Raw genomic sequence first — 26183 nt, 5'->3', positions numbered from 1 at the left:
TGCAGTGCGTTTCTGCCTGTAGGTGGTGCTGTAGCATCAGGGAACAGATGTCTCAATGAAAAATGCTTTGAACTCAGTTCATTATTGTTAATACTGCGCTATAGTACAGGGCCAACAGTAATTTAAAACGTACACAGCACTTAAACAATTCCATTGTTATAGCTATCCACTCCCTTTACTTTGCCTTATTTGTAAAGGCGATACAGGCTTTATCAAAGACACCTGTGCCTTAGTATGGTGACAGGTGACAAGGGTGACAGGATTCCATACCTGGAACTGAAAACCTTTGTCACACAACAATAATCGTGTTGGGATTATAGCAATAATATTCCAATGTCCAATTTAAATGAAAAATCCTGCTGTGCCATGCCACTGTGCCACCCCAAAAATGTTTCATAATAATAAATTCATAATCTGTTTTGAGAATTAGCATAGATGGTCATAGGTAAGTCAGGAACTGGAGCATTCCTCTTAATCCTGTCACTATATTCCAGCTGATATGTGGCATAAAATTTCACACAGGTGAAGACACACTAAATAGGACATCAGCAATTGATTCTGACAACATGTTCAATTATAGCTAACAATGTTTTCAGACTATTTAGTTCAGTAAGGAAGCAGTATCTTCTTCATAAAAGTGGGTGCAGGTCAAGAGTTGTTCCAGATCCTAGAGAAAGGGGGTGACAGTCCACAGGGAGTGGCTGGCCCACTCGAGAAGGGAATGTGCTTCACAGAGCCCAGTGCAGGAAGGGGAACTAGGGACAGGAGAGGGCTGGTCAGTCTGAATCTGGAGCCAGGCAGGACAGGGCACAAGACTTCAGGGCAGTCCACCAGGCGGGCTGAAGCAGAGTCCAATGGGTGGGAGAACAGGACTGGAGAACAGGACATGGGCCAGGAGACCAGGACACAGGGCTGGAGATTAGGACACAGGGCTGGAGATCAGGACACAGGGCTGGAGTGAAGGACACAGGGTTGGAGTGAAGGACTGGTAGGACCACCAGAGCTGACAGTGGGCAGCTGCTGCACTAAACCCACAGCCAAAGAGCCACCCAGCTGTGGAAAGTCAGAGGTTGTAGGACAGAGTCCGGGGAGTCAGGGCAGCACTGGAGATCAGGACACAGGCAAGCCACAGGAAAAGTCCAGGCAGGCAGGGAAACAGGAACAGACAGAAAACAAGGGACATATGCAGTAGGCAGACTGGGAATGGGAGAGCTCTGCTGGCAGGGGGTCCATCAGTATACGGCAGTGCAGTGCAGGGCAGGGATGGAAAAACAATGCCAGCTCGCAAAGGAGGAGCAGAACAGGAATGAAATAATCCTTAGCACCCGATGACAACAGACTTCTCATAGCATTCAGGTGCTGTCAGTATCTTGTGTCCTGAGGATCCAGTGTGGAGCACAGGAGGGACAGGGGAGGTGTGGATCTCAGCCAGCACAGCCACACACACCCTGCATCTTCACCACACGGCAGCCAAGACAGATACTACATGAATGAATTAGCTGAAAATTAAATTGCCTCCAGCGTCCTGTGTCAGTGAATTTAAAGGCTGTGCAGCTCTGCTCCACCCCTGCAGGAGGCTCCTATGCAAACTTACAGCCCCTTATTAATGACAAAGCTGAGAGACTGAACAGCAGCCAGTCAGCTTCTCTTCTGTACCTTTCAGTCTGAACAATCAACAATGAGGCTCTTAACAGCGCTGATTGTAGCAACTCTGTGCTTCACAGGTGATCATTCTTACTACTTTATTAACAGCTTTCAAACAAATGATGCAACTTCAAAAAAAGGTCACAAATTGTTTTTGTTGTTTTTTTCTTCACAGGTGTTCAGTCCCAGGTCTTGACTGAGTCTGAACCTGCAGTTGTGCAGCCTGGAGGATCTCACAGACTGATCTGTACAGGCTCAGGATTCACATTTGCTGACTATGCTCTGGGCTGGGTCAGACAGGCTCCTGGGAAGGGGATGGAGTGGGTGGCCTACATTAACTATAACAGCGGGTACATATACTATGGCTCTCCATTCCAGGGAAGATTCACCATCTCCAGAGACAATTCCAAGAATCAGCTGTACTTACAGATGAGCAGCCTGAAGACTGAAGACACTGCTGTGTATTACTGTGCTCGAGAGCCACAGTGAGAGAAGTGAAGCCTGAGCCCTGACAAAAACCCTCAAGAGAAAAACAGTTACTGATGGCAAGCTGCTGTAACAAGATGCTGAAATGAAATTCAGTAGCACAGTATTGAAAAGCACACAGTGCAAGAAGAATAACACATGATAATTACCCAGCATCAGCAAATATGTGAGAGGCATTAAACATGCCTCAGATTGGTTCTCTTGCTCATTTTCTTGTATTTTAATGCCCCTCAGTGAGGAATTTAAAAAGAAAATTTAAGTCAAATCACAACCAGCACAGAAATGTCACAGCTGCTCATAGAGGTTTTTGATCATTGGTTTGAATTTTTCATTTTTAAGACAGATATGAACTTGCTTTGGACAGAAACATAGCGATGCAGTTTGAATTAATTAAGACACTGTGGAAGGGCGTTCACAAAAGAACAGGGTTAGAAACATCTGCGCCTTACTTTCCTCAAGTGTGACAGTGAGAGAAGTGAAACTTGAACTCTGACAGCAGAAAGCACTTTCTGTTGTGAGCTGTCTCTGATGTGACATCTGTCTCCCACCAGTGAATAGCATCAGGAACAAAAATAATATCATATGTGAAACCTTCACTAGGAGGTAATATTTCTAGCAGAAATTTAAAAAAGGGGTTTTAGCCATAAAGTACAATAACACAAGAGAGGAGCATTGAGGCTTAACAATTAGTAAACAATACAGCTTTTAATTATTTAAGATTTAAGGGTTTAAGAAAAAAATATGTATCCATTCTGATGCATATTTGTGCAAATCCCTTAAAAGATAGATTCCAACAGTGGTCAATCATGAACTGAAACTAGTTTTAGATCTGAATAGTATAGTAATGACCTTTTCTGGATTCTACTAAGGAATTTGTTGGATAGGTTTAATCTTGGTGTAGAAATCTGTTACCTTTGTCCAGAATTATTTCGTAAATCCCACCATACCATCCTATGAGATGGTATAACTCACAACTAAGAAAAGAAAAAACAGCCTGAACAACAAAATTCAGAAAACAATACTTTTACAATGATTCAAAAATAATGTTTCATTGAAATGAGAGATTTTTTCAGAGTTTTCCCTTATCTGTACCATAGTTAGGTGAGACAGATCAGCCTCATATCTTACAGTAGTCTTTTCAGATTTAAAGAAGGGCTTCCTTAACTGGGTGAATACTACTACTAATGAACAAGTAATAGGTTTATTCATGTTGACACCTGAAGAAGGCTTCACAGCCTAAACCTTGTGTTTTCTCTCTTCTCAATTCAGCATTGAAGAAACCTATTAGTTGTTCCTTTGCAGACTACGCATGCTTTCGCAGCTACACACCTGAACAACTATTACTAATACTTGCACTTAAAAAATATGTTAATAGCACCTTGAAAAGTATATTTCACAATTCTTTTCAGTAGCAAAAACAAACAAAAAGAACATTTCCAACAAAAAAGAAGTAAAAACATTTGTAATAACTTATACAAAGATCTGGGATTGCTGGCCAGTAGTTAAAATGCACCAACTTATGCTGATACAAGCAATCGTTAGCTGATCACATGCTTGACACTTGTCAGCAGGTTGGTTGGTTGGTCTGGACAGGCTGCAGGGATCCGGTCTCACCCGAGGTCTGTGCTCTGTAGTGGAGCATCAGAACGGCACAGAGGGAGATCAGGCACAGTGATCCTCCACCTGCTAACCTGGCCACTGCCCACCAAGACACTGCAAGTAAACAGAGAGATAATAATAAAAAATAATAAAAATAACTATCAGGGATCAAGAAAAGGCTGATTCCCTGCTGAAAACTAGATTGGAGAAATGCAATATTTTGATGTTTTGGATGGTAAGCCTTCTTATGGTCTGAAAGCTCAAGAGCTGAATCATTTTCTGTTTCTAAACATCCACGTTGACCTGCCCTGATCGCCTGTGTGAGTCCCTGCATTAAGGATTCCACACCCACATTGACCTGCTCTGATCGTCTGTGTGAGGCCCTGCACCAAGGACACCATGCCCACACTGGTCTGCTTCAGCATCTCTGTGAGGCCCTGCACCAAGGACTCCACGCCCACACTGACCTGCCAGTGTGACAGCTGTGACGGTGCTGTTCTTCCGAATCCCGTGCTCTGCCTCTACCACACAGCTGTAGCTCCCAGTGAGCGTCCAGTTCACTTTGGCCATGGAGTACAGAGCCGAGCTGCTCCCCTCGACCACAGGCTGCCCGTCCCGGAAGAAGGAGTAGGACAGCGAGGAGCTGTAGTATCCCGTCAGCTCGGCCTCGCAGGTGAGGTTCACGGGCTCCCCCTCCTGCACTCTGGCTCCTGGGGAGGCTCTCAGAGTCACCTGGGAGAAGAGGTCTGGGAGCAGGACACAGGACACAGGCTGGGTCAGCAATGCTCCACAGCGCCCTCTGCTGGAGTGATGAGCTGGATTGGCTTTTACTACCACAGGAGGAAAACATTCTCAACAAAATGTGCTGAGGCAAAGTATTCAGTCACACCTTCTCACTGGAAAGTCCTGATAGAATTAGATTAAAGGCATTTAAACTATTCTTTCAATGAAAGGTGTAGCTGTTCTCTACAACAGAAACATATTACTCAAAATGCACTTCTACAAATGCTGTCTTTTTCCCAGATGGTACTTCGGATCGGCTCACCTCTGACAGAGATCAGCACTGGTTGAGAGCTGGCCTTTGACCTCTGACACCTGTAGAGCCCTTCATTCCTCTTCTTAACTGCAGAAATAGTCACTGTGTTTCCATTGTCAGGTGTCAGGGCTTCGTTGCCTTTGTAAAACTCATATCTCTTCGCTTGTGATTTCCGCTCTCTGCACTGTAGAGTCAGCGTCTGTCCTTCAGTCAGGGGCTGTGGAGGTGTCTGCAGGATCAAACTCTGATCTGAGGATATCAGAACATTCTGCTGTGAGCCTGTGGCAGCACTTGGAGTCGAGCTGGTGTTATGTTTCTACTTTCATACAACTACAGTTCAGTGCTTGAGTTTTGAACTGTACTTCTGCCCCATTCTGGCTCTGCTATTGTGGGCAACAGATATTATAATACAATGGATGTTCATTAAGGAAGCAGGAACAAATTAAATTAAAGTAATTTGGAATGTTCTCTATCAGATTGTATGTCTGGAGCTGAGTTGATGTCTGTGGTCCCCAGAGATCTGTGTTTTTCAGCACAAGTGAAGGTGGCACTTGAGATCTGGACAGTGAGTCTACTGGACAGTTTGGAGACAGATGTCATCCAGTACTCAGGACAGTGTCAATCAAATAGTTCATCTGCAAATGTAATGCATATTGTAATGCAACGGGGGCTCAGGCGGGCACCCTTGCCGCATTAGGTCGGCCCCCCACCGTCGGGGGCTCGAACCCGGGTCTCGCGCATCTCTCTGCAGTGACCCAGCCCCATGAGCCAAAGAGAGATCTCCCTTCAGCCCAGTAGCTATAGTCCTGCTATCACAGGGAAGGGCGGTGACGTCACCTGCTCTGGTACGCCGGCTCTTACACAGTGCCTGTCGGCCATAAGCGTTACACTCTCCCCCGCTTAAATCACCGTCCCCAGCAAAGGGCTATCCCATCCCACTTCTGACACCAATGTAACACAACGGGGGCTCAGGCGGGCACCCTTGGTGCATTAGGTCAGCCCCCCACTGTCAGGGGCTTGAACCCAGGACTCTTGCATCTTTCTGCAGCGACCCAGCCCGGTGAGCCAAAGAAAGATCTCTCCACAGCCCAGTAGCTGTGGTCCTGCTATCACAGGGAAGGGCGGTGACGTCACCTGCTCTGGTACGCCGGCTCTTACACAGTGCCTGTTGGCCGTAAGCGTTACAATATAAAGAAATATAATATTTATCATGTGACATTGAGTACAATTTCATCACCCCTTCAAAGGGCTTTGTCACACTCCTTGAAAATGTTTATTATAAGGAATATTATTCATACATTTTTATTATCAAGAGTATTTATGGCATTATTTTCATCTCTTACCCAGCACTCTGAAGTGCACAGATTTGCTGCGTTCTTGTCCAGACTGGGCCTCACACCAGTACAGTCCGCTGTGAGACTCGTCTCTGAAAGTAACCTTACAGTTTTTCCCATTCTCCCACTGGCACTGTACTGATTCAGTTCCTCCTGCAGTTACTCTGTACCAGCTATACTGCCTGCTGCTGGAGTCTCCTCCCAGCCTGCAGCCCATGGTGAGCGACTCTGCAGGAAACAGTATTGTCCAATCAGGTTGCAGCGTCAGTGTGGCCTTGGGGGGGTCCACTGGGGGAGACAGAGAGAAACAGCCCAGCTGATCAAATGTGAAATCAAGAATCTTGACCTGGAGAGCAATAGGAACTGCAAATGGTCATAGAAAGAAAAAGCCATGAGCAACTATATTATGTAAAGTACAGTAATAGTCACACAGTCTTACTCTGGCAAATAAAGGAATTTGGAGTTATTAACTCTCCACTGATGCTGTAAATACAGGAGACCTTCTTAATGAATTTGCAGTTCCTGCCCTTAAATGTCAAAACCTTGTATTGCAGAAACCTGTTCTTAAAATGTTTTGCATTCCCGAAAGCAAAGGGCAGATATTTGTCAACAGAGTGCCTGCCATCACATGAGCTGGCTTCCATTGTAATTAACAATGATACAACTGCATCTTTCTTAAAAAAATAAATGTGTTCTCTTGCAGTAACGCTCTGGGCTCCTAGGTGGAGCTGCTGCCATGTCTCATATCATTTGAATTCTGTACTTATTTTTTTGTTCATGTGTGTTGAATATTTTTTCCTCTATTAAAAATGATTTAAATAATGATATGAATTAAATTCACTATTCACTATTCACTAGGAATTCACTGTTTATGGTGAGAAGAACTAGGAAAAAGCTGGTGGGTCACATGTTCCCACACTCTGCTCAATTATGTTCTGATCCAACAAAAGTGAAACACTTTTATTCCAGAGGCAGACAGTTGGTGTTTGAGTCAGTAGGAAGTCTGCCAGTGAAAGTTAAAAGCACTTCTGGGTTCTGATCCTCTTCAGGTTTCTGCTTAACCACAAAACAGAATGGAAACCCACTCTCAGAGTGAAACACAGCGTGAGAATTATGATGTATTATTGTGTTTTCTGAAGCTGCAGCCCGTCTTACCAGAGACATTTAAGAGAAAAGGGTCGCTGGGCTGCGAGTATTGAGAAGGGACCAATACTACGGACCAGACACAGGTACTGCCCCCGGTCAGACAGGACCACTGAAGAGATCTGACAGCTGTTGCCAATGACACTGCGCTCAGTTGTGTTGACCACAGGGTTCTGCAGATCCCCTCTGAACCAGAGATACTCCACACTGTGGAAATGTTGACTGAGGAGACATCTAAGGGTCACTGGCTCTCCAGAGTACAGCTTCTTCCACGCTGGCTCCTGGGTCACTCTGGGCTGTGGACGCTCTGCAGACACAACCAGGAACATTGTCAGAGCTGAAGAACCACGTGACTCCTCATTGTGTAAGAAAATGATTCTCTCATAACAATCTCACTGCTGCAGCATCAGTTACAGTAAATCCTGTTTCTCTCTTTCATGACATTTGTTCTTTTATGTGATAGATTATTTTTAATGCAATATAGGTGCAAGCTGGGATATGCCATCTCATATCCTTCTACTGATGGAGGAATTGCACACAAAGCATTTTGTTTCACTTTTCTAGAGAGATATGAATAGTCATCAAAATGCACAAACATCAAGCACAATTCGATAGACAAGCAAGTGAGGAACATAAATAGGGAAATCTGTCTTTGACTGGCTTCCTCATGCCCTCTGCAGTGTGACTCACCTGTCACATTGACCTCCACTGCACTGCTCATGGCTTGAATCCCCTTTCCCTGGGCTTCCACTCCACAGAGATATTTCCCAGAGTCCTTCAGCCTCACTGCTGGAACAGCGTGTCTGTCCTCCGGTCTGGACCTCAGGACTCTTCCGTCCTTAACGTAGGTGTACTGCAGTTCAGGGGTGTGTGCAGGGGTGTTTAACTGGACGGTGCAGTGCAGAGTCAGAGTCTCTCCTTCCCAGACAGGCCCCAGGGGCAGGACTGTGAGACTGATTCTGTGGAAGAGCTCTGCCAAAGAAGAATGAGATATCATTTATATTCCCTAAAAGACTTCTTGCAATGTCAAATGGGGGAAAACACATTTGATCACAACAAAATCAATTTCCTTTTTAGTAGTATGTGTAGTTTTTATCCTAAGTTTTCTTTCTTCAAGGCACCAGTGATTGCATTTTGTCACTGTTCTCAAATTAATGGCTTGTGGGGTAAAATATCACCCAAACACAGTGACCTCACAAGCTAAGATATTCTGCTGTTACCTTCATTTAATTAAGGAGATGTGTTTGCGAATATACTAGCTTTTCAAACTAAATTGTAAAAGCACTACAGTATAAGAATGTGTTTGACGGCTTGTTTTGCGTCAGGGCTGGACTCGGGGAATAACCTGTCCACAATGAATGGGCTCACCTTTCACTGTGATGCCTATCTGATTGCTTCTTTTCCAAACCCTCCGCCCCACGGCCTCCACCTCACACCAGTACCGCCCCGTGTGATTGAGCCGCATCACTGGGATGGTAAGAGTCTTCTCTGAGCTCTCCGATTTCCAGGCTCCCCCTTCCTTGAAGTAGCGGTACTGCAGCTTCTCCTGCAGGGCTGTCTCATTCAGCACAGCGTCGCAGTGCAGAGTGACGGAGTCGCCCTCCGTGACTGGGCTCCCCGGTTGGGCTGACAGGACAGGATGGGTGAACAACTCTGCGCAAGACACCCGGAGAGGGATAGATGAATCTGGGCTGCCACTTCTCGTCACCCAAGACACCACCAATTTCCATTCGGCTTAGGCGAACAGTCGTGTATTGGGTAGAGCCAGCCACCACACTGAATCAAGGAGGAGAACAATCTCTGTATTCTCACTGTGTCACTGGTGAATAACATGTATTCATCTGTCCTACGAATTGTGAATAATATCCATTTGCATAGTGTTATTCAAGCATTCAGAAATATAAAAATACTTCTAGAAATGGTGTTGGGAGACCAGTTGGTAGCTCTCTTTCAGCTCTTTCAGCTCGACTGGACTGCTCTTTTTGGAGTAAGATGGTTTCTCCCTGCTCCTGCCCTGACAGGAGTAATGTCCTGTGTGTGATTCCAGAGCTGAAAGAATGGTCCAATTCTCATCTTCAGACTGGTGAACTGGAGATGTGTGTTCATCTTTGTACCAGTCAAAGCTCTGCATCAGATAACTTCCAGGGACGGAGCACCTCAGTACTGCAGTCTCTCCTGTGTACACCTCTGACCACTCCTGTCCCAAGGATACCACTGCTTGGGGCCGTTCTGCAAACATACAGGAAGGAGCACATCTGCATCTCTGTAGCTTGAGTTGAGACTCACTGTGGACCTTTAGCACAGCTGGCTGGCTGAAATTTAAATAAATGGACTTCTCTCCCCTCTCTGCTCCACACCAGTACCAGTACTTTTCTCTGATATACTGTAGGTTCTGTGCTTTGCCAAACCTCTGCATGTCTTTTCCACACTTTTGCAACACTTGTGTTGTCTGGATCCATGTGAACATTTACAATGAACATGACACTACACAGACCTGTGATGGAAGAGGAATCACCTGACACCCTCACTGAAACAGTCCGGCTCCTGTTGGAGTAATAGGGAGCAGAGGTGCGCTGGCCGGAGCACGTGTACTGACCACTGTCCCGCACGGTGGCTGAGGTCAGAGTGTAGTTCACACCACTCAGACTGCTGGAGTTGGGCAGAAGTACCGGCAGCTCTTCTCCATTATACCACTTGTAACTCCATTGAGAGTAACCTCCAGGGATCATGCAGTTTAGGGTAATATTTTCACTGATGAATGCCTCTGTCCACCCCTTGAGCAGGGTGAGCTCAGCCTGTGGGCGCACTGTAGAAATATTTGGCAGGCATTTATGTTGGTCTGATTATTCATTGTCCTCCAAATTCTACATCTACAGTGAACCACTGTAACCACACAACACACATCAATAGGTCACTGGAGACTTCTGGCTGGTCACTTTTGTTCACTAACCCTAATCCTCATCATCCCTATAACTCCAGTCACAGCCCTGAAACTACCAACAGTTTTATTCTTAAATCTAGCCAGGCACCTTCAGAAGATGTGTCGAGAGAAATCAGATTGTCATTCATTTAAAAAAAAATTTAAACTGTCTTGAGAAGAATGTGTTGTGAATCTCTTTTTTTTGGAATACTATGTCACAAAGCAAAATAACATTCTTGGGAGAAGAAAATGTCCGTAATACAAATCTGAAACAGAAAAGATAAGAAACGTACAGAGGTAAGGATTGAACAGATCCTTATCTGAATCCCTCTGAAGGTCCGATGTCTCACCTGCTATGTGCAGAGTCACTGGCTGGCTGTAGCTCAGTTGAAAGGAGGCGTCGTCTCGGGCAGCTCGACACCAGTACTGCCCCCTGTGGGACAGGGTAGCAGACTGGATTGTGTACTGAGCCCCACTGCCGGGGGCCAGGATCTGGGGGCTGTCTTTGTACCAGGAGTAGAACCAGTCAGAGGAGCGAAGCCCAATATCACAGCTCAGAGTGACATTGTCTCCTGTAAAGAGCTCTGACCCGGAGGGCAGCAGGGTCAGATGTGTCTCTGGCACAGCTGTGGACACAGAAATAGAGTGTTCATGGGAATGATCAGCAGTGCTGGGATAAAGGTATTTTCACTCATATGTACCGAATGTCTGGTTCAGTCATGATAGAAAATGCTGATCTCTCATTGCTCACGACAGGATTCATGACATGACATACAGTAACAGATGATATTCCAGGAAGAGGAAAACATCACCACCAGGTACAGAGCAAGATTCCTCCATATTCTTACCCCACAGCTCCCAGCATGACTTTATGCGGCTATAGGATATTATTGTCAGTGTTACCCATTAGATTCCATTATGTATTCTTCTTGAGAAACAGGAGCTTTGTCACATGAACCCTAAATAAACCTGGAAATGAAATTATGATTTACTCAATCCTCATGACAGGGAGAAAAAACTGTTCCTTCGTTATTCTGGTCATCACAGCGGAATGAAGGGCTGGCGGAATTGCAGAGGATAGTATGACACAAGTTTTTGCAGCCTGAACACTGCACTCCTTGCAGTCTTTTAACACTCACACTGACAGGAAGTCTGAGACACCTTGGTTTTTACTTCAGTTCTGCATCAGGAACTAAAGAACCAAGTAAACAACAGTTTTAAAGTAAACAGTTTGAAGCCACTTATGTGGTATAATTAAAAAAATAAGAATGTGAAAAGCAAGCGTGTTGCGTCTCAGGCTGCTGAATGGAGATAGGCTGCAAAAATCTGTGATCTGATGATCTGTGGAAATCCATATCAGAGCACCATTGCATCATCAATGCATTTCAGTTTGAAAATAAAAAAAACATCAAAAGTTAAGAAATGCAAAAGTGATATTTTACAATGTTACAATGAGAAAATGTAACAGTTTTTCCTGATCCTGATTTTTCATCCACAATTTGGAGATCATGCAGTTTGAGTTATCTCTCAGAAATAAAGTTGTAACACTCACTGGAAACTCGAATCTGGATGATGTTGCTGTACTCTGAGTAATACTCCACTTGTCCTCTCACTGCCCTGCACCTGTACTGGCCAGTTTGAGACACAGCAGCTGGAGAGAAGGTGAGAATGGAGCCGGTTGGCTCATTTCTCTCTGTCTGGCTCACAGGGTCCGTTTCATTGTTTCTGTACCAGGAAAACCTCCAGTCATCAGGCTTTCCCTCAACCTGACAGTGTAGAGTCACTCTCTCTCCAGCACAAACCTCCCTCCATCTCGACTGCAGGCTCAGCCCCGCTCTCGGCCTGCCCCCTGAAAGAACAGTGTTCAGTACAGTGTTATCATCCTCACAAAATGACCTTGTCACAGAAATAAAGTCCCATAGTCTGTACAGTACAATCTGGAGTTTTAGGAATTTGTCAAAATCACAGAAAAAAGTCAGCTATTTGCATCTTGCAGCACAGAGTTCAACAGCAGAGCACTTTTAAAACACTCAGGTGAAAAATGGCCAGAAACATATTTGATGAAAAAAAAAAAACTTTTGGTCAGCAGACTCCTTATTCTATAATTATTATCGTTTGAGTTTTTCTTTTTATTTTATCCTTGCTATATGCACATATACAATAATGGTTTCACATGCTGTAATTTTTGTTTGGGATCAATTCACATTAATGCTACATTTCTGCATCTGCTTTCAGCCATATCACCCTGCAACTCACAACTAGCAGCCTCCCTGAAGCTAAGCGGGTGTGAGCCTAGTCAGTACCTGGATGGGAGACCGCCTGGTTGCTGCTGGAAGAGGTGTTAGTGGGGCCAGCAGGGGGTGCTCACCCTGTGGTCCATGTGGGTCCTAATGCCCCAGTATAGTGGTGGGGACACTATACTGTAAACAGGCGCTGTCCTTCAGATGAGATGTAAAACCGAGGTCCTGACTCTCTGTGGTCATTAAAAATCCCAGGGCATTTCTCGAAAAGAGTGGGGGTGTAACCCTGCCGTCCTGTCCAAATTTCCCATTGGCTCTTACCAATCATGGCCTCCTAATAATCCCCATCTCTGAACTGGCTACATTACTCTGCTCTCCTCTGCCTGATAGCTGGTGTGTGGTGAGTGTTCTGGTGTATTACGGCTGCCGTCGCATCATCCAGGTGGATGCTGCACATTGGTGGTAGTGGCGGGGAGTCTCCATTACCTGTAAAGCGCTTTGAGTGGAGTGTCCAGAAAAGCGCTATATAAGTGTAAGCAATTATTATCAGTGAATCATGCACAACCCACACCATGTGTTTATCACGACTGTCTGCACAGTATTAGGAAACTGTAATACAAAGATTAATTAATAACTTAAAGGCGAAACAATCACATCAACAGTTAGCAAATTTCCGTCAGACTATAATAATCGATCCCAGAACATTGTCAGTTTCGCATGTGCATCACATCTGGGATCAGTTCACCTGTCACATGCAGCTCGGCAGGATCGCTGGTCTTCCTCACTCCTCTCGCTCTCACTTCACACTTATACTCCCCAGAATCCACAAGCTGGGCGGCAATAGTGTAGCTGTGAGCTGACCCTGAAGAGCCCACAGTCTCTGGTCCTTTCCAGAAGTGATACTGGACAGCTGTGTGCTGTCTGCTCTCATGCAGCTGAGTCTGACAGTGCAGAGAGATGGTCTCTCCCTCCCACACAGCCTGCCAGGGCTGGATGGACAGCGAGGGCTTTGTGAAGAGCTCTGTAGGACAAGCACGCAAAATATAAAAACAGCATTTACACAAGCATCGTAACAGAGCAAGGGGCACTCCCAGCATTTTCACTTATAGCTCTTAGCACTGTGCACTGGGCTTCATGATAGGTGTCTGCATCAATCCCTTTTGAAATAAAACAATTTGAAAATTTACAAGCATGTTATTTTATATATATTTATAACATGTTATACTTCCTAAGATGGTTGAAGAAGACTAAGATATGTCCCCACATCCTCACTAACTTTTACAGATGCACTATAGAAAGCACACTGACAGGCTACATCACAGTGTGGTATGGCAACTGCAGTGCTGCTGACCGCAAAGCCCTACAGCGGGTGGTGAAAACTGCCCAGTCCATCACTGGGGTTGCCCTCCCATCTATACAGGACATTTATGACAGAGGGTGCTTGAGGAAAGCTCTACTTTATGTACTGTATGTACTTAGCTGTACATACAGCTACAGACTGTATGATCCGCTACCATCTGGAAAATGGTACCGGAGCATTCGGGCCCGGACTACCAGACTCAGAGACAGTTTTTACCCCCACACTATCAAACTATTAAACTCCCAGTCTCTCTCACTCATCTCTCACCTATGATCTGAACCTCACAGTGCCTTCTTTCTTACCAAAAACTCAAACAAACATTGAAATCTACCTCTACCTTACATGTCAAAAGCTCACTCCCCATAATTTCTATCCCTTTATTTCATTCTGTTGATGCATGTTTTTGCACATCTGATGTTGTTTTTTCACATAACCTGTTACCTGTTGTTGTTTTGCACACTGCCTGTTCTCTCTGTCTTTCTTTGTTATACAATTGTATTGTTGTTTTTTTCTCTTCTTTGTACTACTTATTGTCTGAGAGCTAGCTAAATAGCATTTCGTTATACCATATACCTGTGTATGAGTATAATGACAATAAACTTTAACTTTTGATATTTAATATTTTAATGAAACTAATCTCGGATGACCACAAGTAATAATAGCTTGGTTTTACTCACCCAACACTAGCAGGGTAAAGGGTTTGCTGGAATGTTGTTTTAGAAGGTCACTCGTCATCACAATGAAACATCTGTAGTCCCCGCTGTCAGACAGTGAGGCTGAACTGATTCTGTATTGACTCTGGTTTCTATGAGATTCGTCCTGTTTACTGTCCTTAAACCAGAAATAACTCCAGATCTTGGCATCCCCATTGACCTCACATTCCAAGGTAACAGTGTCCCCTTCAAGTATCTCACCACCTGGGGGGCTCAACTTCACTCTGGGCTCCCAATTATTGGCTGACATGAGATGTATGGATTAAAACACACCATTTATTCAGGAAGATACACAAATCGCTTATATACTTTATTCTGTATAGCTGTAGTTGTTAATTTAAGTTTCTGTAGACTCTATATCTAAAGGCAACAAATTCACCTTAACCACGTGCATAACAAAGTAGAATGAATGATTATTCAATGAATATTGGAGAAATATAGAATTGTCATAATAATAATAAACTATATATTAGTGAATTCAAGCTCTGTTCCCTATTCAGAATTTACAGCATTGTTACTGAATACGATATTTTTTTCTAAATCCAAGTGATTGAGCTAATGCACAACATGCACAAGTGTAGATATTGTCGGCCATTTTTCTTTAATTCCAGTTGTTTGAAAATATTTTCAAAACTCGGTTTAATACTTGTCAACTTGTCTTACTCGGCAGCTAAGGTTTCTATGACCGTCAGGCGGATTTCCTGTTAAGGTTTTGGATCGCAGGTAGAGCAGTCATGATCAGTAAATCAGGTCGACGGTGAGTCTAGTACGTTTTAGGGTGAGGTCTCCATTTTCCTCACTCACTCACCTCGGACACTCAAAACCCAAGAGGTACAGCTGACAAGAACTGAAAGACAAAAGTAAAGAAAATAAATATTCCCTTGCCTTCCTCAGAGTATGGAGGAATGAGAATAACATTTTTTTGTTTTTTCTTTTAGGTTCTATAGAACTTATTATACTTTTAGGTTCCTTCAGGCAAGTTCTGCAGCTAGAGCATATATACTGCAGTTAAATATCCTTAGAAGCTATGAGTCAGTATTAAAAAGCACCATTAATTGTATTTAAATTGTGAAATAAATTCTGATATGGAAGGGGAATTAATTTTTCTTCTTTGGGTTTGTTTTAGAAAATCACTGAAATCTTGCCCCTTTCCCTCTGAATTGCACACACACAGTCTGAAGGTACAATACCTGCCTGCCTGTTTTACAAAGCATTTTCTGCACTTATGTTGATATCACTGATTGAGCAGTCAAATACAAGGGAAGGACAGGGGTAGCTACTAAACTGGCCAATATAACCAATATAGAAACTATAGAATTGAAAATTAAAATGCTCTAGAAACGTTCATATTCTGCCTGACCAATACACAAATCCATATAACCAACATAGAAACCTATTTAACCTATACAGACTCTTTAGAATCTATGTAGAAACATATATAATTTGTTTAACCAATATAGAAAACTAGGATACATTATATAGAAACCTGTAAAGATCTTCTCTAAGGAGTTATTCTGGCCTTTGGCGGAGTAGCTGGTTTGACATTGGGGAAATGGTACTGTAACTGAAACTGCAGTACAGCCTTCACCGACGTTAGATCTCGCTGCAACGAGTCGCGTTTCTCTGAGAAGTAAATCGACTACAGGAGCTCCCGGTTTGCTAGTGTGAATCCGGATGACCTCGCTCATTGGAGAAACTTTTTTTTGCAACAGATATTCTGGTTCTAGTACGGGTCTATCCGGTCTACAGTAAAAGCGTTTTTTTTTAGATTTGCTTGCTCTTGCTCTACGTTTCTTTATCAGGACCTTCCAAAAAAAGTTTTTCTTTTTTTTTCTTCGTCGCGGTTTGCACTACGTGAGGCTTCAGTGCAATAAAACTAACCTGGACTTTCGTAAAGCAGGAATTACAACTCTTTGCTTCCCTTTTCCCCTCCTGGCACTTCTTTCAGTATGACGGGCTTTATACTGACTCATAGCAAACGGACTGATTATTTAACCGTGTGCCTTCCCTCTGAGCGAACGACACTTCTACTTTTCGAGCGCTTTTGACTTTCTGAAAGCACCTCTCCGGGAATTACCTTAATTTCTTAATACTGTGGCTGAATTTCTCTGACAAAAAAAAATAGGTGAAATCAACCACCTTTTCCCGCTATTCAGTGTTTTCTGTTGACCTCAAGAGTTGGGTTGCTTTCCCCAACGATTTATCAAGATAAAAATGTGCAGAAAAAGATTCGGTAACACTTTATGACAAGACTGGACAAATAACAGTTCAACTGCAAGCGTAGGAAATCAATAGATGATAATTAACAACATATAAGAAGTTATAGTCACTTAAGAATAAATTATCTCCCAGAAAAGCAAAAGAAGGAATACTTCAAGGTTAGCTTGTTCAATGTATCTAGTCTTTTACAAAATAATAAAAATCCTAGTTATCAAACGATGTGTTGATATTCAATCACATCTCCCACAAAGCATGTATACAGTGTCTATATATCAACACCAATTCTCATTTGTTACTTATTGATAGTACATTCAGGTAACATGAATAGTGGTTAATAATTACATCAAAATTCCTTTTTAAACAATCAATCATCTATAAATAGTACACAGATTACTTATTAAGTGCTCTAGATGTAATCTTATTATAAAGTGTTGCTTATTGTTCTTTTTACAGTTTGTGGCAGGATTTTTCCTGTCAGAAAAGATAATAAGGAGTTTATGCAAATCAACAAAATGCAATTTCAATTTTGAGGCTTTTCTTTTATCTAAATCTCTAGAGAAAGGTGTATGAAATAAACCAAATACAGCAAAATAATAATGCTTCAATAGTCAGTTACTTTATTAATTGCTCATAACCATAAATAAACAGTTCCAGAATGTTAAGTCTTCCATGATTGCCTGTTTTCCAAAATGACTTAAAAAACAGATTATATTTGAGTTTAGGTATAAGGTGTATGTTTATTTTTGTTGAAAAACAGATAATTGAAGTGTGTTTTTTTAATAACATCTAAGAAAATCTTTCTGAGTGATATCTACAAAGTGTATCTGGCATTTATTGCCGACAAAGAATGCTAGCAAGTATGTTTATGTTATAATGTTATGTACTTAACAACATCTGTTTATTATAATGCACCAGAGTCTATGCTAAAAGGTTTAAATGAGTTAGCATGAGTCTCTAAAATGAGTTTGTCGCTTCTATTTCTAAAGACTATTAGAAGGAACACAGAGTTTGATTACAGCTTTAAGAACAAATTTCCTGTCATATTCACACAACTGCTCAAAAGTACATTAGCGGTAGTTTGATATGCATTTCTTCCTCAATACCTTATGCAGACAGCACAAGGCTTAGTGATGATTTTGTCTGTTTGACAATGAGGGTGCTCATTGATTTCTGTCTTTGCTTATCTGTTTCTCAGATGGTTTTATCTGCATAGTCTCTGTTTATTTCCATTTTTTTAGATTCAATGGGTAATCTTTTTTGTCTCACAAATCTTTTTTCTCTGTAAAAGTTTGAGAATTTATTTATCTACTGTATTGTGCAGTTTTAAGCCATTTCAGAAGTGATTCCCTGACCTACCTTTGTTCAGTGAGAGCTCAAACCAATTTGATTTTTATTTTTTTGGGGAATTTAAGGACATACACATTGCTATATAGCATTACAATACAACACACCCATTCTAGCAAAGCAAGTACTTTTCTAGCTATTAATAAACGTTATTTGTTAATAAACGTGATTACTTTATTGATGAATACTCTATTAAATATATAACATTTTTCTTGACATATTGTATAGCTGTCTGCTTAGATTCAATATCTTTCTATTCCTCCAATGTCATATTAGATTATTCTTAATTTTCTACTGCACTATAATTAGAAATATCTTTGCTCCTCCTCGTTGTTCTCATTATGTTGATGGAATATTATTGTTGTTGCAATGATATTCCAAATTTCTTTAAGAAGCATGTACTGTACCTCTTGTTGATCTGGTCTTCCACTGAATGTTGAACTGGTAGATTTTGTCAGTCAACAGGCTTTGAAATAATATTATGGAATTATTGTACTTACTAATCGAGATGATGGCTTTTGAGAAATGCATCTTTTCTTCAAAAAACAGGTGGTCATATCTGCTGCATAGCAGATATTTTCCTCTGGCGTCTCTCTTTTGTTGTTAAATAGTTCTTTAGAAACGAACCATCATACTGCGTTTTATGTCTTTCTGATACTTTCTTGTCTGATCATTACTGCTGTCTTGACTGCCTCTTTAGTTTTTGTGTAAAACTGCCATGAGCTTCTGCTGCTGACCAGAAATATTCCCCTCGTCCACTGTCCTCAGCAGGTTAACCGAAGTCAAGTATGTTTCGCAGGTCTTTCTGTCTGTAGGTTGGAGCATTTGAAACACGATGCACTAAATATAGGCACGTTTTTTTACGAGATGTGAAACTCTAGAGACTTCGTCTTCTTTGACCACATGTCACGGGTCGGAAGGGACGAACCATGGAATGGGAGGAGAGCGAAATAGACCCTATGTGTAGCGGCGAGACAGGGGTTAGCCCAGGCTCAGCTGTTCAGGAAATGCCGTATAGAAACCTATGCCCTCAGGTAGCGGATGTGGGGTGACCTGGTGCTAGGCCTCAGGACATCCGAGGCCTGACAGACTGTGTCAGTACTTTGTCAATAAAACAGACAGACTGTGATCAATACTGCTCCAGCAGTTGTCTACCTTTTTAATATCTTGCATTATATATGTAATAATATTACCCCATGTAAGCTACAGTGTGCTTAAATCAAATACAGTAAATTTGAATGTGGAAGTACACCGCAAAATGCAGGAGAAACATGTAATTTGAAGGGAGAGGAAGTAATATTTGTGTGCACAGATATGAATGTAAAGAGATAGGGTAATGCCAAACAAAAGGAAGAAGAATTCCCGGATGGCACACAGCCTGTTACACAGTTTGTACATTGTTGGCTTGCCGTTTACTATTACCAACAATAACAGTCTTACTATCAATCAAGTCACCGTAAATGTATTCCGATCAATGTTTACATAACAGGCCCAAAAAACTATTTACAGTACGTGTTTCTGCAGTTTCACATCAAGAATACCATACGTTTGGAAAGCCGTGTCAATACTAAACGGAAGCGCATTGCTGCCACCAAGGGAAAAAAAACCTCGCCCTTATCTTTATCTCGTAATTACGAGATACCGAATTATAGTAATTCTCGTACTTCTATAGTAATTCTCGTACTCTATGTGATCACGCGATAGCACAATCGTCATATACTACCTACATCAAGTAGGTACCTGCGTCAGGCTGCAAAGGAGCAAGTTAAAGGTTTATTCCATGCTGAAAAGAGAACAAATAGAAACACAACGTTTCGGACATGAAGCCAAAACGTTGTGTTTCTTTTCTTCTCTTCTCAGCATGGAATAAACCTTTAACTTGTTCCTTTAATATCTATATCGCTACGTGCGGACTTCCAGTTTTAAGCAGCGGAAGTGATTGCACGTATAAGTGTTCATAACGGAACCATCATTTCTTTGATCTCTAAATCCCGCAGAACTGGTCCTCATTGCAAGATTGCATTATGACTAAACCCCAGTAGAAAGTAAATCTGTACAAATTCTGCAGCGCTGGACATTGACACAATCATTAAACTGAAAGGTCCAGCCAGGTTCACGGTAGTTTCTACATGCTTTCAGTGCACAACATAACAGGTTGTACATACACTGACGTGAGCATTGCTATCTCATAATTACGAGATAATTTTCAAGACAAAGGGGCGATTTTTTCCCTTGGTAGCAGCAATGCGCTTCCATACAGCGACAAGTCATTTTGATCTTCCTGAAAGGAAAAAAAAGTCTGTTCTCCAGGGCTTGTACAGCGCTGGCTTTTCTGCCCTTTAAACTTTCCAGATGCTCACTGCATCACGCTGACCTCATCAGATCCTCAAGTGAAGAAGCCTGGAGACTCTGTGCCAGTGTCCTGTAAGATCTCTGGATACTCCATCATCAGCGATCACACACACTGGATTCGTCAGCCTTCTGGAAGTAAAATGGAATGGATCGGGCTGATCTGGGCTAACAGTCTCACAGTTTACGAAGAATCCCTTAAGAGTCGGTTCTCCATCACCAGAGACACCTCCAGCAACACCGTGTTTTTACAGGGGAACAGACTGAGGACTGAGGACACAGCTGTGTATTACTGTGCAAGAGAGCGACCACACACTGACGTGAAGCAGCGACAAGCCTGTGCTAAAAACACTGGTGCAGGGAGTATAGAGCAACTCATGGAGAATTTCTAGACAAAGTGATGTGGGCTGTACAGCTGTACAGTATGCACAAGCAGCTTGTTTCCCTGCATGTCTCAGAAACAGTAAATTTGCCCATTCTGAATCCCAAATTTGTGATAATCATTGTTCATATCCTACCTTGAAAAGGTTTTATTCTGTCTTAAAAATTTCATGATCAGCAAAGCATTTTATCAGCCATTTTTTTTATTGGACTCTTGTGAACCTTGAGCTACTTCTGTGAAAGATCCCAGCCTTAGACTGCAAGCTTAGGAAATCCTTCACATATGACAACTCAACTCAAACTTAGAATTACAGCACTACGGTTTACTGTCACCAGAGACACCTCCAGCAGCACAGTGTTTTTACAGGGGAACAGCCTGACTACTGAGGACACAGCTGTGTATTACTGTGCGAGAGACTCACAGTGAACGGAAGCAGCGACAAGCCTGTACAAAAACTAGCTGTGTACAAAATCTTAAAGCTACTGGAAATCATTGCGAATCCAATTTTGCAAACACAAAGGCGCAAAAGTGCTATTTTTCCTTATGTGTTTAACAAGTCTTATTTTCAAGATATCTGTTACTTCTGGATATGTCTAAGAAAACCATGTAAGGACTTCATGTGCTTCATCAGTTATAAATTTAAACATTTTAAGAAACCGAGCTGTTGAAAATAAAGTGAGAGAGAAGCAACTTGAAAGAATCAAAAACAAGTAATTTTATCTTCAAGCACGACATCTCCTTAATGACACAAAACGCCTTTGTGAAAAATGCACCATTTCAAACAATTTTTGTTTGGGCAATGTTTTTTTCATGCTTGTACCATTCCAATATTTGAACTTGGTTTGAATTTACAGGACTTGATGACGTTATCGGTTCTTTCATTTTGATTTTATTAGCTATGATTTCATTTGTTTTCAATTGCCAGTCTGAAAGGTTGAGGGTTCGAGGGGTCTGCTGACAAGACAGCCAGTGCTGGCTATGGGCTGTATAGAACCATTACATCATCAGTATAACAGGCTGTGTTCTGGTGTTCTGTTACTTCTGTATTCTTGACTGTCCTCTAACCAGAGAGTGTCCAGCAGACTGTACTCTGGCTCATTCAGCTTCCCATCAGTCCAGGTCTGATCAGACACACTTTAGGGTGGATTGTTTCCAAGTCAGTGCAGCAGCTCTTCCTTTTGAGATTTCAACCACTTTTGGGGGAAATATCATTACGCTGAAGAGTGCGAAATGGGTCGCAAATGTGAATATATGAAGGCGACTTTCATCCTTTGGAAAACCGTGTTCACATCTGTCCCTCACTCCTTTTTTTTTTACAACGAGTACTGGCAAACAGCCAGCCCCCCAACCTCTGCGAATGGCTCGTTGGTCTAGGGGTATGATTCTCGCTTAGGGTGCGAGAGGTCCCGGGTTCAAATCCCGGACGAGCCCGTATTGTGCTCTGACTCGTGCGTAAGAGAGAGGCTTTCCCACTTGTGCTCTGCCCACGCAAAGCGAACTGCTTCACCGCCGTTCTCGTGTTGCAAGACGCCAGGAAGGCAGGCATTTTACCCGTCCATCCTTGCTTTGACAACACTTGAGCGGATGTCATACAATTCAAAGACAATGTATTAAAGGGTTCAGAGCAGAAGAAAAAAACTACAAAGGAAAAACTAACGACCCACGCAAACAAAAGAAAATCAAAGAGACTAAACAAAAGCAACAAACTTGACTCTAACACCCCGGACACAGATGAAGATTCCCTCCTTCCAAAGTTGTGGCAAAAGACCGCGTCCCACTCTGCTGCCCGGGCTGCACGACAGCTGCTGCTCACAGGAGCTGTCCCAGCACGCATCAGCACGGGGGCTTTCACCTGCTCCGTTTCCGACCTGGGTTGGTACACCCCTCTTTAGACAACCTGGTGAGCCCAAGCTCCCCCTGGATCACCATATTGGTGCCGAAGACGCTGCGGACCCCCGATCAACACAGCCCACTGCTGTGCAGAACTCCCGAGCGCAAGCGGTCCCTCGGTCTCAGCCTCCCGGCAGCTTGGATTACATGCGTGCGCCACCACGCCCGGCGAGAAGCAGCCTCGCTCTTTTTCTCATCTTCGTGTGCTGTGAGCCAAGCCCAGGGGACAGCTCGGGTTTGAAACGCTAGGATCTCAGGCTGGCAGGTGGCTGCCCCGAAAAATGCGGAAAAAACTGCTGAAAAATGCTTCGTCCTGTCCTGTTGTCGAGCTCGTCCAAAAAGCACCAGCTGGCAGTATTGCTCTCGTAGACTTTCTAGAACGCACGCATTACATCCGATCTTCTTTGCTTTGACATCACTTGAGCTGAAATGCAAAAAAAGTCACGACACCCGCTCTTCCAGCACTTGGTTCAGGCCCCTCGCTTAAAGTTACGGCGGGCTGTCCTAGAGAGAAGTCGGCGGAGCACGGAGATTTTTCACGAGAAGAAACAGAATTCCACAGTGAAACGATTGCAAGTACTGTACATTACGACATTAAGAAGTCTTCTTCCTTTTGAGATTTAAACCACTTTTGGGGGAAATATCATTACGCTGAAGAGTGCGAAATGGGTCGCAAATGTGAATATATGAAGGCGACTTTCATCCTTTGGAAAACCGTTCACATCTGTCCCTCTCTCCTTTTTTTTACAACGAGTACTGGCAAACAGTCAGCCCCCCCACTTCCACGAATGGCTCGTTGGTCTAGGGGTATGATTCTCGCTTTGGGTGCGAGAGGTCCCGGGTTCAAATCCCGGACGAGCCCGTTTTGTGCTCTGACTCGTGCGTAAGCGAGAGGCTTTCCCACTTGTCCTCTGCCCACGCAAAGCGAACTGCTTCACCGCCATTCTCGTGTTGCAAGACGCCAGGAAGGCAGGCATTTTACCCGTCCATCCTTGCTTTGACAACACTTGAGCGGATGTCATACAATTCAAAGACAATGTATTAAAGGGTTCAGAGCAGAAGAAAAAAACTACAAAGGAAAAACTAACGACCCACGCAAACAAAAGAAAATCAAAGAGACTAAACAAAAGCAACAAACTTGACTCTAACACCCCGGACACAGATGAAGATTCCCTTCTTCCAAAGTTGTGGCAAAAGACCGCGTCCCATTCTGTTGCCCGGGCTGCACGACAGCTGCTGCTCACAGGAGCTGTCCCAGCACGCATCAGCACGGGGGCTTTCACCTGCTCTGTTTCCGACCTGGGTTGGTACACCCCTCTTTAGACAACCTGGTGAGCCCAAGCTCCCCCGGGATCACCATGTTGGTGCCGAAGACGCTGGGGACCCCCGATCAACACAGCCCACTGCTGTGCAGAACTCCCGAGCGCAAGCGGTCCCTCGGTCTCAGCCTCCCGGCAGCTTGGATTACAGGCGTGCGCCACCACGCCCGGCGAGAAGCAGCCTCGCTCTTTTTCTCATCTTCGTGTGCTGTGAGCCAAGCCCAGGGGACAGCTCGGGTTTGAAACGCTAGGATCTCAGGCTGGCAGGTGGCTGCCCCGAAAAATGCGGAAAAAACTGCTGAAAAATGCTTCGTCCTGTCCTGTTGTCGAGCTCGTTCAAAAAGCACCAGCTGGCAGTATTGCTCTCGTAGACTTTCTAGAACGCACGCATTACATCCGTTCTTCTTTGCTTTGACATCACTTGAGCTGAAATGCAAAAAAAGTCACGACACCCGCTCTTCCAGCACTTGGTTCAGGCCCCTCGCTTAAAGTTACGGCGGGCTGTCCTAGAGAGAAGTCGGCGGAGCACGGAGATTTTTCACGAGAAGAAACAGAATTCCACAGTGAAACGATTGCAAGTACTGTACATTACGACATTAAGAAGTCTTCTTCCTTTTGAGATTTAAACCACTTTTGGGGGAAATATCATTACGCTGAAGAGTGCGAAATGGGTCGCAAATGTGAATATATGAAGGCGACTTTCATCCTTTGGAAAACCGTTCACATCTGTCCCTCTCTCCTTTTTTTTACAACGAGTACTGGCAAACAGTCAGCCCCCCCACTTCCACGAATGGCTCGTTGGTCTAGGGGTATGATTCTCGCTTTGGGTGCGAGAGGTCCCGGGTTCAAATCCCGGACGAGCCCGTTTTGTGCTCTGACTCGTGCGTAAGCGAGAGGCTTTCCCACTTGTCCTCTGCCCACGCAAAGCGAACTGCTTCACCGCCATTCTCGTGTTGCAAGACGCCAGGAAGGCAGGCATTTTACCCGTCCATCCTTGCTTTGACAACACTTGAGCGAATGTCATACAATTCAAAGACAATGTATTAAAGGGTTCAGAGCAGAAGAAAAAAACTACAAAGGAAAAACTAACGACCCACGCAAACAAAAGAAAATCAAAGAGACTAAACAAAAGCAACAAACTTGACTCTAACACCCCGGACACAGATGAAGATTCCCTCCTTCCAAAGTTGTGGCAAAAGACCGCGTCCCACTCTGTTGCCCGGGCTGCACGACAGCTGCTGCTCACAGGAGCTGTCCCAGCACGCATCAGCACGGGGGCTTTCACCTGCTCCGTTTCCGACCTGGGTTGGTACACCCCTCTTTAGACAACCTGGTGAGCCCAAGCTCCCCCGGGATCACCATATTGGTGCCGAAGACGCTGCGGACCCCCGATCAACACAGCCCACTGCTGTGTAGAACTCCCGAGCGCAAGCGGTCCCTCGGTCTCAGCCTCCCGGCAGCTTGGATTACAGGCGTGCGCCACCACGCCCGGCGAGAAGCAGCCTCGCTCTTTTTCTCATCTTCGTGTGCTGTGAGCCAAGCCCAGGGGACAGCTCGGGTTTGAAACGCTAGGATCTCAGGCTGGCAGGTGGCTGGCCCGAAAAATGCGGAAAAAACTGCTGAAAAATGCTTCGTCCTGTCCTGTTGTCGAGCTCGTCCAAAAAGCACCAGCTGGCAGTATTGCTCTCGTAGACTTTCTAGAACGCACGCATTACATCCGTTCTTCTTTGCTTTGACATCACTTGAGCTGAAATGCAAAAAAAGTCACGACACCCGCTCTTCCAGCACTTGGTTCAGGCCCCTCGCTTAAAGTTACGGCGGGCTGTCCTAGAGAGAAGTCGGCGGAGCACGGAGATTTTTCACGAGAAGAAACAGAATTCCACAGTGAAACGATTGCAAGTACTGTACATTACGACATTAAGAAGTCTTCTTCCTTTTGAGATTTAAACCACTTTTGGGGGAAATATCATTACGCTGAAGAGTGCGAAATGGGTCGCAAATGTGAATATATGAAGGCGACTTTCATCCTTTGGAAAACCGTTCACATCTGTCCCTCTCTCCTTTTTTTTTACAACGAGTACTGGCAAACAGTCAGCCCCCCCACTTCCACGAATGGCTCGTTGGTCTAGGGGTATGATTCTCGCTTTGGGTGCGAGAGGTCCCGGGTTCAAATCCCGGACGAGCCCGTTTTGTGCTCTGACTCG

At 43.8% G+C, this 26183-nt stretch overlaps 2 protein-coding genes, 7 non-coding genes and 1 pseudogene across 9 annotated transcripts; 5 read left to right on the top strand and 5 right to left on the bottom strand.

The window, feature by feature from the left end:
- The first annotated feature begins 435 nt into the window (after positions 1-435).
- On the top strand, positions 436-2133 carry LOC148833893 (immunoglobulin heavy variable 3-43 pseudogene; annotated as a pseudogene).
- A 1561-nt stretch (positions 2134-3694) lies between these two features.
- On the bottom strand, positions 3695-14725 carry LOC148833891 (Fc receptor-like protein 2). Its single transcript, XM_088915697.1, has 3 exons — positions 14440-14725; positions 13148-13423; positions 3695-3843 (listed from the first exon to the last, which is right to left on the bottom strand). The coding sequence occupies exons 1-3, from the start codon at positions 14723-14725 to the stop codon at positions 3695-3697; spliced, it is 711 nt and encodes a 236-aa protein (XP_088771823.1).
- Positions 4837-11974, bottom strand: LOC148833892 (Fc receptor-like protein 2). Its single transcript, XM_088917777.1, has 10 exons — positions 11965-11974; positions 11715-11813; positions 10513-10788; positions 9737-9856; positions 8611-8895; positions 7933-8214; positions 7313-7549; positions 6109-6387; positions 4904-5014; positions 4837-4847 (listed from the first exon to the last, which is right to left on the bottom strand). The coding sequence occupies exons 1-10, from the start codon at positions 11972-11974 to the stop codon at positions 4837-4839; spliced, it is 1710 nt and encodes a 569-aa protein (XP_088773903.1).
- A 7404-nt stretch (positions 14726-22129) lies between the features above and the next one.
- On the top strand, positions 22130-22201 carry trnap-agg (transfer RNA proline (anticodon AGG)). The gene has a single exon. It is a non-coding gene; the product is annotated as a tRNA-Pro (tRNA).
- Positions 22202-22531: 330 nt separating this feature from the next.
- Positions 22532-22830, bottom strand: LOC148833889 (signal recognition particle RNA). Its single transcript, XR_016091143.1, has one exon.
- Positions 22831-23450: 620 nt separating this feature from the next.
- trnap-ugg (transfer RNA proline (anticodon UGG)) lies at positions 23451-23522 on the top strand. The gene has a single exon. It is a non-coding gene; the product is annotated as a tRNA-Pro (tRNA).
- Positions 23523-23852: 330 nt separating this feature from the next.
- On the bottom strand, positions 23853-24151 carry LOC148833887 (signal recognition particle RNA). Its single transcript, XR_016091133.1, has one exon.
- A 620-nt stretch (positions 24152-24771) lies between these two features.
- On the top strand, positions 24772-24843 carry trnap-ugg (transfer RNA proline (anticodon UGG)). Its single transcript has one exon. It is a non-coding gene; the product is annotated as a tRNA-Pro (tRNA).
- A 330-nt stretch (positions 24844-25173) lies between these two features.
- Positions 25174-25472, bottom strand: LOC148833885 (signal recognition particle RNA). The gene has a single exon (XR_016091223.1).
- A 621-nt stretch (positions 25473-26093) lies between these two features.
- On the top strand, positions 26094-26165 carry trnap-ugg (transfer RNA proline (anticodon UGG)). The gene has a single exon. It is a non-coding gene; the product is annotated as a tRNA-Pro (tRNA).
- The last annotated feature ends 18 nt before the right edge of the window (positions 26166-26183 follow it).

This window comes from Atractosteus spatula, chromosome 5 (assembly GCF_055471065.1).
Source record: "Atractosteus spatula isolate fAtrSpa1 chromosome 5, fAtrSpa1.hap1, whole genome shotgun sequence".
NCBI classification, from domain to species: Eukaryota; Metazoa; Chordata; class Actinopteri; order Semionotiformes; family Lepisosteidae; genus Atractosteus; species Atractosteus spatula.
This window is presented reverse-complemented; position numbering and strand designations above follow the sequence as displayed.